We start from the raw sequence: 13024 nt of genomic DNA, 5'->3' as shown, positions 1-13024 counted from the left end.
TATACCAAGCTCAATCATAATATCCTTCATATTATGTAGCTATTGGCATCATATCCACTTTGGTGCTTGGTCCCTTTCCGACTCAATGCCGATAAAGAAAGCCCGCATATATCGAGTATAGTAGGTCTTATTTTCTTCATCCGGAAAAATCAATTCGGACAGGAATTCGTCCATAACGTCGATCAAGTCCTGTGACTGTATCTCGAATCCCCGAGCATCAATACAACAACCACATTGTACAGTGCAGTGGCCGACACCACGGGGTCTTCCGGGAGTTGGTTCACGTTTTTCACAGCAACCGCACTGACGCCCGCAGCATCCACCTCTCCCTGCGCAGTCATTTCTAAGGTCAGGGTGGAGATACCATTTGGGATTAGATCGGTAGGTATCATAAGCTCGACGGAACGGCCCAGCTGGAAGCGAGGCTTCCTTTTCATAAATTCCTCGCTGTTGTTTCCAATACGCCTCCGAGCAGAACTTTAGATCGGAGAGGCAATATTTGAGCTCTTTCTCCTCTTCTTGAGACCTTTTCTTTTTGTTCAAGGCCTGGCACTTCTGCTTTAGAGTCTCTTCCCATTGGACCGTATATCGAAGCAGCATGTCAAATCCGACAATTTTGGTAAGAACTCCGCCAAGGTCGAATTTCTTGAGTCTCGGGTCATGCTTGATATAATACTTGACAACCAAAAGGCGGAACTTTTGTAAGGAATCGAAATCGCCGTATCTTCTTAACCTGGCGTCGATTGTCTCAAAAAGGGGGATGAGCATCCAGGCGAACATTTTGGAGGTTACTTTTGCAAATGAAGAAAAGGCGAAGAATGGGGTACCGTAACTTGAAGGCTAAGGGTATTCATATATAATACCTAAGTACATACCTAGGTACCTACCTAGGTAGGTAGTATCCATGGATGCCAGCCGCCCCCCCAAATAAGAGGCGGTGCAGTAGGGACTAGCTAGGCAGAATTCGGACTCAGAACTGGACAGTACTTCGGTATACCTAGGTAGCTTCAATTTTTGCCGGAACAAAGTGTCAGCGCAGGTGATACCATCCATGGATGTGTAGGCGGCCTTGCCGGTTGGCGTCGATGAGGGAGGTCATCCCCTTACCTAGGTAGGTAAGCCCTAGAGGCAACGTAAATATCATGTCAGCCCTACTACGTATCTAGGTAAATACCTACATATGTACACATATAGGTAGGTAGGTACTGCCTGCCCTGGTAGGAAACCGCTTACTCTTACTACTTCCCCTACGGTCTAGGTACCTAGGTAGGTACCCTCAATTCACCTTTATGACCATAACTAGCTTTGTGTTCTGACTCTGGCAAATATTCCGTACAGCAATCAATGCTGACGATGGTTTCGTCTTGCAGTTCTTCTGCGCTTCAAAGGTCCAAATTTTTGATCATCCAGTTAGCTCGCTATACATGAAGCGAAAGTTGCCGACCTTTTATCGTCCGAATCGGTCACCACACGCGAAGTAAAATAGATCAAATGGATGCTGACCTTACATCGTCCAGCTTGATCCACGTATCAACCCAAACGGATGCTAACTCTACATCGTCGTCCGGCTTAATCTATATATCATCCTAAATAGATACTGACCTTATATCGTCGTCCGGCTTGATCCACATATCATTATAAATAGATGCTGACCTTATATCGTCCAGCTTGATCCACGTATTAACCCAAACGGATGCTGACTCTGCATCGTCCGGCTTGATCCACATACATAAGGAAATTGAATCCCTCGTCAACGCCACCGAAACGCTTACGATCAAACTGCGGACGCCAGGCTTGACATACACTCGACGTCGACGGCCAATGCAACAGCCACGTCGTCCACTACTCAGACTGAAGGAAATCAAGCCGACCCATTGCCAAAAAGCCTCAAACAAGGACAAGTCTATCATATCCGAACCAAGACACTCGTGGGCGCCTCATTAGTCCTGCCACCTGGGCTCCAATTCATAGCGGGCTGGGTCTAAGGTTGCTTCCTTACGCGGTTACTATCTATGATTGAGATCCATTGCCATTGTTCCATTCAGCGAGTGGAACAAGCTCCGAGAACTTTAGACGTGCGGAGCTGTAGGATGAAGATATTTTGCCGTGTATGAAGCGGGGAAGACGCTACCTAGACAACAGCAAGTCCACCGCGTCAAAAGCCCTGTCCTCCCTTCCACCAACACCGCCAACACCGGCAAGCAATGCTTCATCCTGCAGATCAGTCTCCGGGCTTCTGCTCCCACCAGGACTTCCGACGCGGCAGAAGGAGACATCACGAGGAGGGTGTGTTGAATTCAGTGAAATTTGGCGAGTCGTTTCTTCCAATCTCCTTTCCAAGGCTGGCTGGATTGGTCTTGTTTATGTTCCCCACCAGCGGACCCGAATTCTGGTTTCATGTTCGTGGTATGATCTCAGACTCCACAGTCCACATAGCCCTAGCTTCTTCGACAATCTCAACTTAGTTGCACGTTGCACGTTGCACGTTGCATGATGCACTCCTATGTCTCTTGCATCTCTCATGACAGCGTTCTTTTTATTTGTGTATGTACATAGATGACAGCTGACATTGAGTATTGCTACCTAGGTAATATCTTCTTCATCCCACTGTATAATTCAGTCTGGCAAAACCATCGCCCCAAACCGATACTGGCATATATCGGCAATTTAAATTGATGCATGCCGTCTTCTAAGCTTCTCGAATTATGGATTCTTGGGGCATCTTTCAAGTCAGATTCTGTGCTAGTACGCCTCCGGTCCTTGTCGAAGTCGGTCAAGGCTGCAATGAGTCTAAGCTCGTTCAAAGTCATCATTGGGTGGACTCTGAGGATCTAGAGGTCCCTGCGTCGTGTTCAAGGTCCCAGCATCCAGTTGCATAGGAGGCCCAACCAAAGACCGGCGATGATGGCGCATGTCGAGTTTCTCGCTGGTCTCTTCAGTGGCCAGGGGATCCTCACTAGCCTGTTCGTCTCGGGTATCGAATCCCCTCGCTCCAAGATATTCGACTTTGACAGCATGGCGCAGATTGTCCACGAAGCTCTGCATCTCAGGCATGGGGAACACCCCGTCGGCCTGCAACACGTCAGCATAGAGACGCTCGGCTTCTTCCAGACAGGCTGAAGCCAGGGTGGGTTGGCCAGCTTTGAGCCATTGATCGGCAGCAAGGATGCTCCACATGCCGGCTTTTCGGCGACGCCCACCCCATTTTGCGGCTCCAGCTGGTGTCTTGGACGCATAGCAAGCTGCCACCCTTTCGGTGTATAGAATCTGTCCCACTGAGCCCACAAGGCCAAAGTCCATGACCCGCATGGCCCATTTGGCTGCGCTCTCAGTGGCTGACCCGCCGCGAGACTTGAGAAGCTCAACTGCGAGGGATAAACAGCGCAGTGCGTGTGGCGCATCTGAACAACGTGTGAGATAGGAGTAGCACGCAGTCTCGAACATTTGGTCAACGCTCTCAAGTTTGATTTTGGCTGATGTGGCCAATGGATTTAGAAGCATGCTAACAGCGCACATTTCGTGGGCACCAGCATGATACTTCCAGGCTTTGTCGTTGCCATAATCCGACCGAATCATCTCATATGTGGACGCCGCTAGCTTCCAATCGCGGAGCATGAACGCAAAGTCCGCCATCTTCCGCAAGATAGCCTCCGGGGTGTCTGGGCTATAAGAATGTTGTGTTGGATCATAGTTCCCGCTGTTACCACCCGACGAGCCTCCTATGCTTGAACGCGAGCTTGAACCGAAGCCAGCCCATCGCCGAGACATCGACATAAACCTGCCACTTATACCACGCCTCCGAGATGCAACCTGGTCGTTCCAGACAGCTACTTTATTTTCCATGAATGGAATGACGGACTGTACCACTAGTTCTCGAATGAATGCCCTAATCGCAGTAGCATCAGAGCCAAAGAGATATGGCGTGCCGTCAGTCCCGAGGTCAACCAAGGCTTCTGGAGAAAAGTTAGCTTACGTCTGTTTGTGTGGTGACGAACACTTGCCTGCTTCGCCTGCCCCCGACAAATGCTCTGACGGCGAGAGCCATTCGCACTGGGGGACCTGCATGCTATCATCGTCTGTCACCACACACTGGCTGCTCCGAAGTCTCAAAAGATGACAGTGTAGCCCAAAGTGCCGCTTCATCTGATCATATAGCTTGATAGATTCCGTAATATCATCTCGTTCTTCGTCATGAACTAAAACGTAATATCGAAGATACTCCTGGTTGACCCAGTCCGGTAGCTGTTTGTTCCCAGTAGTACCATCAGCATAGAGCTGCCTGAGCGTCTCCAACGGAGCTGCGTTGCGAGAGCTGATGGCTATTACATTGGCTACTGGGTGGCCAAATGTCTCGTGGGGCGCTGTAGGTGCCGAACACAGCAGTTGTTGCAAAAACGACTTGCATAGTGGAGTTGTTGCAGGGAGTCCCAAAACGTCCTTTGTCCGTACCGACGCACCAAGCATGCTACCTGAAGAGTCTAACTGCTTGGCCAGCACTTCTTCCATCTGCGCCAGGGGCACAGAGTCTCGATTAGACGGAGTCCTGCCGATCCCTTTGAAATCGGCAAAGCGCACTCCATAGTCCTCCCAAGCACGACTCGAGCCTATACTGTCCCGAATCACTACCTTTCCGGAAACAGTTTCCCCAAAGGGCCGGATCAACTCCCAAAATCCCCCCTTGAACCCCTTGTTCCTCACCAGATCGTCGGTATCCTCGGAGGCATGGACTGCGATCGTGGGTGAGAATGACCGGATAATTGATGATCTTATATCTTCCGAGCCATCGGATCTTCCATCAAAAGGCGAACCGATCGATGACCTTGCTAACTGCGGGGTGGAAGACCTCCCAGAGCGCGAGTGCGACGAGCCAGATCGTATTGGTAACTCGGCGACTGTGGCTGAAAGAGGGGTCGGCGATGAGACGGTCTGGGATTCTGCCAGCTCGGCGTCTAAAGATTGAGTTGTTTCATGCTCCCCCGGGTATCGTGATGGTGATGTGGATGCGACTCGCGCAACGCCGGGGGAGAAGGACGGCGGAGGTTTGACCGGAGCAGCATCTCCGGGCGATGTCATGGGCGGACACCTGCTGCTTTGTGCAGATTTAAAGCGAGTGTAGTTGATCGACAGGTCCCATCGACTGGTAGATGAGGTCGAACGAGGTGTAATAGAGCGAGTGGGATGCGGCTTCACGGTGTTGTTGGGGAGAAAGCCAAGTTGACGGATTCGGGCCGATAAGCACTGACACGGGCAACGAAAATAGAGCCACAGGACCCGTGGACAGGTTGGGCACTAGAGCTTTTAAGAAGGTGGAGAATTATCTTGTCAATTGTAAATGCAACACATAGTACTTTCAGGCAGAGGCTGGTCGATCTCCAGGTGGTGATGCAAACCACGTGAGAGCCATGCTTATCGACAATCAAACTGACTCACTTTCTCAGAGCATCTGACCTGGCTAGGTTCAATGCCGTTGCGCCCTTTCGTGTGTTTATTTAAGACTTCTGGTCTCTCTTCAGTTGAAGTTCCACTTGCCCGCACTCTAGCGAGAAGAGCTGGTCAAATAGGCCCGTTTCAACATCTACCCCTCCGAACCTACTCTGCATCCGTTTGTCGCACTTCCATGCGCAACCCCGAATCGGACCCGGACTTCTCAGATCGAGTCAGAAAGAGGCGACGCATTTCCTCCCCATCGCGGGAAGGCTCATATCCAACCATGAGCCCCGTCATGCCTACCATCGAGCTCACTCCGCTTGAGAGCACCCTACGAACCCTACTCCTCGATGTCGCACATTACATCACTGAACAGAAGATCGCCAAGGGAGGCAGCACCGCGAAAGATCACTCCGAAACTGTCTTGCGCTTCACAGGTGGGTGGGTCAGGGACAAGCTGCTCGGAGTCGATAGCCATGATATCGACGTGGGCATCAGCAACATGACGGGATACCAGTTTGGTATGGCCCTAAAAAACTACCTAGATGTTCCAGAGCACCTTGAAAAATACAAGAAAGGCCTTCCGAATGGGGAAATGCACGACGCCATTGTGAGCCTTCACAAGATCGAGGCCAACCCAGAGAAGTCAAAGCACCTCGAGACCGTCACAACCAAGATCTTCGGATTGGATATTGATTTGGTCAATCTACGGAAGGAAACATACACAGATGACAGTCGAAATCCTCAGATGGAGTTCGGCACCGCTGTCGAAGACGCTCTGAGACGCGATGCAACTATCAATGCACTTTTCTACAATCTTAATGAGTCACGGCTGGAGGATCTCACAGAGAGAGGACTGGACGACATGAAGAAAAATATCATTCGATGCCCAATGGAACCATACCAGACCTTCAAAGATGACCCACTGCGTGTGCTTCGATTGATTCGCTTTGCCAGCAGGCTTGGGTACCAAATCGAGGCAGAAACCGAAGCCGCTATGCAGATTGAAGATATCCGCGAAGCATTGAAGCTCAAAATTAGTAAAGAGCGAGTAGGAACCGAGGTTGAAAAGATGTTGCGTGGTGAGTCATTGCACTTGCCCAATACTTTTACATTTCTGACAAGTCATGCCTGATATCTTAGGACCCGACCCTCGCGGTGCATTACAGTTCATTGATCGACTCCAACTGTTCCCCACTATCTTCGCTAATCATCATGACGACGTCAAGGCTGATACATCAACATGGCCCCTTGCCTATAATACTTTGGCACGATTGCTGCATCCAGAGGCTGGTGACAGCGAAGAAGTTCAGGCAGTTACTAAGCGCATTCGTGGGGTCCTATTCCGCGACGAAACTACCATATACTACGCCTGGATGATTGCAACCTTTGCTCCCTGGACATCGATTCCCGGCCGCACCGGGAAAGGAAAGCCCTTGCCCCCGCGAGCGGTTGAGGTTGGCAGGGAGAGCCTTCGCAGTGACAATAAGACGCTCAATGCGCTCCGCGCTGCTGCTCTGCATTACAAGGAAACAATCGCAACCAAAAATGCCCTTCTCACCAACCAGATGAGTGGAACACCGGCAGAAATCCGACAGCGCATTGGGTTGCAAATGCGATCGTGGAATAAGGACTGGAAGTTTTGCATTCTCCTGGCTATCCTGCAAGAAAACATGGCGCTCCGTGACTTTGCAGAAGGTAAGATGTATCCCCTTGATTTTAAGATCCCCATTCTCACGATGTTTAGTGGCCCATGAGTACGACCAGTTCCTTGCGTACATTGTAGAAAACGATCTGGAGGGTGTTTGTGAGCTCAAGCCCATTGTAAACGGGGACGAAATTATGAAAAGTCTGGGGGCCAAAAAGGGACCTTGGATGTCCAAGGCAGTTAACATGGCCCTGGAATGGCAACTTCTTCATCCTGATATCACCGACAAGGAGAAGGCGTTGGAGGAGATCGCCGGTCGACGAGCAGAATTAGAGTGACGTTGAAGATCCCGATGACAAATGAAAATCCTATTCGCGGACAACATTAAACTAGAACTTTTACAACTTTCTCTTCTTTTGTAAATATCTCAGCAATGGATAAACTGCGCAAAGAAGCCCGAGAGGCTCTCGTGCAGAATCCTGGCAAAATGCCAGTCGGTTTCTTCCCCGCCGTTGCGGCTGCGTCCAAAAGTGATTTGGCTCAATTATGGCAAGACGTTGCTGCTTACGATCACTCAACACATTTGAATGTATGATTCTACCAATTGCATAAAGACAAATGCACTAATTTTTCAGATCTGTGAGAGTCTCGTTAGCGTGACCAGTTATATTGACTACTGGGATGGCATGCTGCCAAAAGACCAAGGCCCGCGACCCTTGAAACCAGCCGAGGCCAAAGCCGTGAACAACTTGTTCGACTGGGCCAGTGCTGCTGCTCTTCCTTCGTCCGATTTCGCAGTCGATTTTGATGAGACTGCCGAGGTTTCAGACGGTAAGTTCTTTTATAAACATCTGAAGCCTTTACTAATTGTGCCACACAGATATCATCAAAGCTCAGAACGAGAGTCGGTTCAGATCCGAGCTCGCACTGGAGCTGATTTTGGTTCTAAACAAGCCCTTGGCAGGATTACCAAACGGCAAGCCAGACAATGCGGCCGATATTCTTCTCGCGGGGGCATGTTTTGCCAACGAGGAAAACCCATGGGCCACATCAGAGAGCTACAATGCGGCATCGATGCTCATGAGCGTGTGGGTGCAGGACACTCGTCGCCGCAATACATTCTGGCCTGCTATCGACTTCATCCTCAGAGAGAGGATCAGGCCTCTCTTTGCAAAGACGAAAAACCCCGCCATCACCAGTGCCGGCCGCAAAAACTTCCATCCTCAATCTCTACCTCGCTTCGGTGCAAGCGATCTGGATGCATCAGCGAAGCCTTGGAAGATTACCGATATCTACGTCGCATCTGTGCTGTCTTGGATCCTCTCGCAGTACCAACCCGAGGACAAGACACAGTTCGAAGCGCACTTCCAGCTTTTCGTGCCCACCATCCTAGCAATGGTTGACGACAACAATCTCCCATTCAAAACAAAAGGCTGCGCCCTACTCGCTCAGCTTCTGCGACCCATCCAAGAAAGTAACTCAGACATCCTCCGACGAACAAACCTCACTTCTGTCTTCGAAGACGCCGTCACGCCGTGTCTTCTATCTCTACCATCCATCACACCCGAGGACAGATCCTTAGATCTACTAGGAGCAGCATATCCAGCCCTCCTGTCCACCTTCAAAACCGCCTACAAAGGCCCCACCCCATCCGAAAAAGATAAAGAAGCCTACACGACCAGCCTCACCAAAATCCTCCGATCAAACCTCATTTCCTCCTTCCACCACGTCAGCTCCAGCACTCCAGCTACGGGCTCAGCAGCATCCTTCCCACACCCCCGCCTCTCAACTTTCCTCCTAGAACAGATAACAATCGTTATCAACGAGCTAGGAATCCACACTACAAAGTACCTCCAGGAACTGATCCCAGTCCTCTTCACAACACTATCAAACCCATTCGGAACAGCACACCCCCCACTACTGCTAGCTGCTACTGCAGCGACGCAAGCGGTGATCAAGAACGCACACCCACGGATATGGCGCTGGCGCGGTGAGATCCTGAGCGGGCTGTGTTCGTGCTGGCTCCATATTGCCGAGGATAGCAGGGATTCCGTGGCTGAGCTGGCTAAGTTGAAGCGCGAGTTGCAGCAGACGCTGCAGGTTTTGAAGCTTGTTTTGCTGAATCCTGTTGCTGTTGCGGCTGATGTCCCAGAGCCGGAACAGGTGCAGGTCAAGGAAAATGTAGAGAAGGAGTTCCAGGAGCTTGTTGATGCGGATGCAGAGCTCAAGGGTCTTTTCGTTTGATCGTTATTGGCATTGTATGCCTGGGGTGTTATCTAGGGAAAATATTATAGCAACAATTATGGCAATCTCGATTTGAAGATGCCTGTTGGATTTAAACAAAAACTTGCTCTTGGCATCTGGACGGTAGTAAGTGGACACTATCCATAGAACCTTTAATAAAGTAGAATAAGATGAGGGTATCAATTTGCTGCTCTGAACGCTAAAACAAAAGAAAAACAGATACTCAGGTTTGTAGCATCACGGATCAACCCGCTGCTTGAAGAGACTCTTCCCGCGCAACCACTGGCGGTACCGTTTGTACCTCTTCTTCTCATAATCCTCTCCGACGACAGTAAGACCATCCTCAGAGACATCCAAGAACTCAGCATAGGCAAGCATGTTTACCCCAGCCCTCGCCTCCATCGCAGATTCCTCGACATTGCACTTATTCGCGTACTCCAGAAGATCGAGATTGTAGCCGTGGTCTTGCAGCGATGAAGCCGTCATTTCATCTTCGGATGTGACGACAAGTGGGACTTTAAGCGGGTGGTTGATGTACCGCTCGTATTCTTCTGCCTCGGCACTGGTGACAGAGGGGCTCAGCGAGTCATTGACTAGCTGGCCGAGGGTCCACTGGGCGATCTCCGCTTTGCTGGGAGTGGAATTGGCATCTGGTGGGTCGATGAGTGGGATGCGGGATACATGGGGGGATTTTGAAAGCTGGCTCTTTGATGATGCCCGCGAGAGGGGGTTCTTTCTCAGACGAGGGGGCTTGGTGGGCCCATGTGTGTGCGGATTCGGGTATTGGTGTCGTGACTGATGAGGCGCGACTGCGGCTGTCGGAAGGCTCCTGGATCTTCACGCTGCGCTGTGGTAGGCGCTCGCGCTGGATTTGCTCTGGGGGGATTCGTGGCACGAAGGGGCTGAGATCGGGACTGGGTGTCCTGGGCGGACTGGGGGTAGGTAGCGGGATGTGGAGTTCATTTTCAAGGAGAAGACTTTAGAGAGAGAAGACAGAGCGAGTGGTCGGTAGTATTCCAGCCAGAAGTCATCGAAATGTGAGAGCGGTGTTTTGGGATGGAATGGGAGGGGTGGGAATTCCCTGGGCTTTAGATTTTCTGGTGTGTACCACGAGATGTAGCTGGGTTTCTTTCTGTTGAAGTGGGATTTGGGATCGGTATGGTGGAGATAGTAATCCGTAGGAAGATCCCAAAGCATCGGAATGCCCTGCGCGAAGGTGTAATTCCCAAGAAAGAGATTATATGCCTCTTGGCGCTGAGCATCAAGGAAAGAGTTGTTGTAATACCGCTTGAAGCTTTCCACCATATCTCGAGAGTGGCTGCTCCATTGATTGATCTTGCGGTAGGTAGCCATGGTGTTCACTAAATGTGATCCGCCGTACTGAATAGCGATAGTGTCGCCATGGTCATGCCACATGTTCGTGAAGAGATTGACAGCATCAGTATCATACTCTACAGTTGTGTCATCTATCACACCCAGAGCATGGAGCTGATAGCCAAGTGCCCTTTTGCCAATGACGAACTGTGCAGCATTTGTTCGGTCGAGGCAATCAATGCAGTTGGTCCTTGCGACACCGTTTTGAAGCTGCAAGCCGGATTCTGCGTCATCCCCATTCTTGAAAAAGCCAATTTTGGGAATGATGTGGCCTGCGATATCTTCTAGCGTCTCAATGACATCCTGATCCCGGCTTTTTGCAGCACGGCTCATATCCCATGCCTCGTAAATGAGCTTTTTATCCTCGGGAAGAAACTGGTTCAAGTAAGTCACAGCGTTGGTGAACTCTTTGAGAAGTATTGACTCTCTTGGAGTTCGTTCGCGGGATTTGACCAGGTTCAGAACATAGACTGGAGCGCCATATCTTCGAAATAGATCGTCGAAATGCAACGCCGCAGCCGAGTAAAATGGATCCACGAGATTAAGCTCAATATCCGGTTTCGGTGATACCCCCGTGTTATCTTGAGTCCAGTGAAGAGGAATGCTCCCACGATGTTGAACATACGAAGTATAATGTGGGTTTGCATGAAGCCCAGGGCCAGCAGAATGGAATGATGTTGTTGTCTGTTCACATACAATCTGTTCGGTCTCCACATCGTTGGCCACGTATCCCAGGTCGTTTGCGCCTCGCTTCAGGAAGCGCGCCCCAGCAAAGAATCGAGATCGACGCGCGATGATTGTAATGTAGACCACTCGTCCATAGACACTCATCTTTGACTGATCCACATACCCATGAATGATAGGTAGACACCACTCGTAAGGATTCTTAAGGGCCTCAGCAGCCGGGGAAAGAAGATGATGGTTCCAAATAAACATGGAGTGGTAATCATGTGAAGGCGGATGTGGATGGCCATCCCGGTGGGCCTCGCGATCCCGGCAGATATTATGCTGGAGTGTGCGAGTGATATCGTAGGAATAGCTGAAATAGAAAGAGCGCGACAAGTCCAGATTATTCAAAATCGCAATATATCGTGCCTCCTCCGAATGCTTCTCGGCCTTAGGATGTGAAGGTTCCGAGGTGGTCAATGGGATCAGCTCAGTCTCGTCGATTTGATAGACATTGTGACCACCAAGCATGGCAACCTGGCCCCTCTTGGTAACGAGTAGCATGTAGTATGCACCTGTGAATCGGATGAAGCCAAGCAATGCCCATGCACTGCACTTCTGCTTCAACCCACCAGAGCTCTTATTGCCGTCGTCGATTGCATCCAGCAACTGAACCATCTCTCTTTTGTTGTATACCATGTCATCCTCAGTAATACTCAACTCTCCGGAGTCCGAGGTGCGATCAATTTTCAGAATCCGGAAACGAGTTTCCGCAAGATTGATCCCGACCATATAGAATCGAGTCGCGGTTTCGTACAGCGTAAATTTGTGCATACGGTTGATCCCTTCGTCCTCCGAGTTGTCTGAAGCTGATCGATGTTTCTGCGCAAAAGTTGGCGAAGCCTCTCGCTCAAATGAAGTTGCTACCCGTGGTTCCTCATCTTCCCCATCCCCTTCCTCTTCCTCAATCCGAGCCCCAGGCGGTTGGTCGTAAGGTAACGGGAATTCCGATACGACTGAGGCATCATCGATTATTCCAGTATCATCGGTGCGCTCTAGTCGCGAAGAGGGTCTGACGCTCGTCGTTTGGGTGGAAGTTGGTCTACCTGTGTCTTGCTTCGCCAGATTCGGGTCCGAGGGAATCGGAATATGGTCATCGTGGAAAGGTGCTTCCTGTGACACTAGTCCAATAAGAGAAACATCATCAAAGCTCTCCATAGCTCAAGGGACTCAAATAGGTTCAAAATGCAGCTGAAAAAGCTGCATATCCGGGGGGGTTCAGGTCAAAGGCGATGTTATGAAGTTCAAAGAGAGAGGCCCCACATATGACGTCGCCGTAAATAGCGGCCAATTGATCGAACTCCCGTTTTTAGGGCTATCTGATTTGGTCTAATATAACTACCTACATATGTTATATATGCATATAGCATAGGCTAGATAGGGTTTTCAATAATATAGACGTTAGATTGCCACTTTCTCTATCAGATAGAGAACTACTATCGTTCTGTATGCCACATCTTCTCCCATATAAAAACATTGAAGGAATATACCATAACGCAATCATAAAACATTACATATATTCGCTATCATTAGTCCTTCAATCAAGGACATTACATTTATTCAATTATAATCAAATTGGAATTATGAATAACTAGCTCATTTCAA

At 49.9% G+C, this 13024-nt stretch overlaps 5 protein-coding genes across 5 annotated transcripts; 2 read left to right on the top strand and 3 right to left on the bottom strand.

Moving 5' to 3' along the window:
* Positions 1-48: 48 nt before the first annotated feature.
* On the bottom strand, positions 49-780 carry N7519_005329 (uncharacterized protein; the record flags this gene model as incomplete). Its single annotated transcript, XM_057292105.1, has 1 exon — positions 49-780. The coding sequence occupies one exon, from the start codon at positions 778-780 to the stop codon at positions 49-51; it is 732 nt and encodes a 243-aa protein (XP_057146916.1).
* Positions 781-2790: 2010 nt separating this feature from the next.
* N7519_005328 (TRAPP III-specific subunit 85 family protein) lies at positions 2791-5073 on the bottom strand (the record flags this gene model as incomplete). The annotated part of the gene is made up of 2 exons (XM_057292104.1): positions 2791-3950; positions 3996-5073. The coding sequence occupies 2 exons, from the start codon at positions 5071-5073 to the stop codon at positions 2791-2793; spliced, it is 2238 nt and encodes a 745-aa protein (XP_057146915.1).
* Positions 5074-5461: 388 nt separating this feature from the next.
* On the top strand, positions 5462-7413 carry N7519_005327 (tRNA adenylyltransferase; the record flags this gene model as incomplete). Its single annotated transcript, XM_057292103.1, has 3 exons — positions 5462-6509; positions 6571-7125; positions 7175-7413. The coding sequence occupies 3 exons, from the start codon at positions 5462-5464 to the stop codon at positions 7411-7413; spliced, it is 1842 nt and encodes a 613-aa protein (XP_057146914.1).
* Positions 7414-7508: 95 nt separating this feature from the next.
* On the top strand, positions 7509-9319 carry N7519_005326 (Tti2 family protein; the record flags this gene model as incomplete). The annotated part of the gene is made up of 3 exons (XM_057292102.1): positions 7509-7664; positions 7711-7906; positions 7956-9319. 3 exons carry the CDS (start codon positions 7509-7511, stop codon positions 9317-9319), a joined length of 1716 nt encoding a protein of 571 aa, XP_057146913.1.
* Positions 9320-9556: 237 nt separating this feature from the next.
* On the bottom strand, positions 9557-12577 carry N7519_005325 (phosphatidylinositol-3,5-bisphosphate 5-phosphatase; the record flags this gene model as incomplete). Its single annotated transcript, XM_057292101.1, is given in 2 exon segments — positions 9557-10148; positions 10161-12577. 2 exon segments carry the CDS (start codon positions 12575-12577, stop codon positions 9557-9559), a joined length of 3009 nt encoding a protein of 1002 aa, XP_057146912.1.
* Between the last annotated feature and the right edge of the window lie 447 nt (positions 12578-13024).

Source organism: Penicillium mononematosum, assembly GCF_028829835.1.
Source record: "Penicillium mononematosum strain IBT 11891 chromosome Unknown utg000003l:1.0-8172316.0:1.0-8177699.0, whole genome shotgun sequence".
Taxonomy (NCBI): Eukaryota; Fungi; Ascomycota; class Eurotiomycetes; order Eurotiales; family Aspergillaceae; genus Penicillium; species Penicillium mononematosum.
This window is presented reverse-complemented; position numbering and strand designations above follow the sequence as displayed.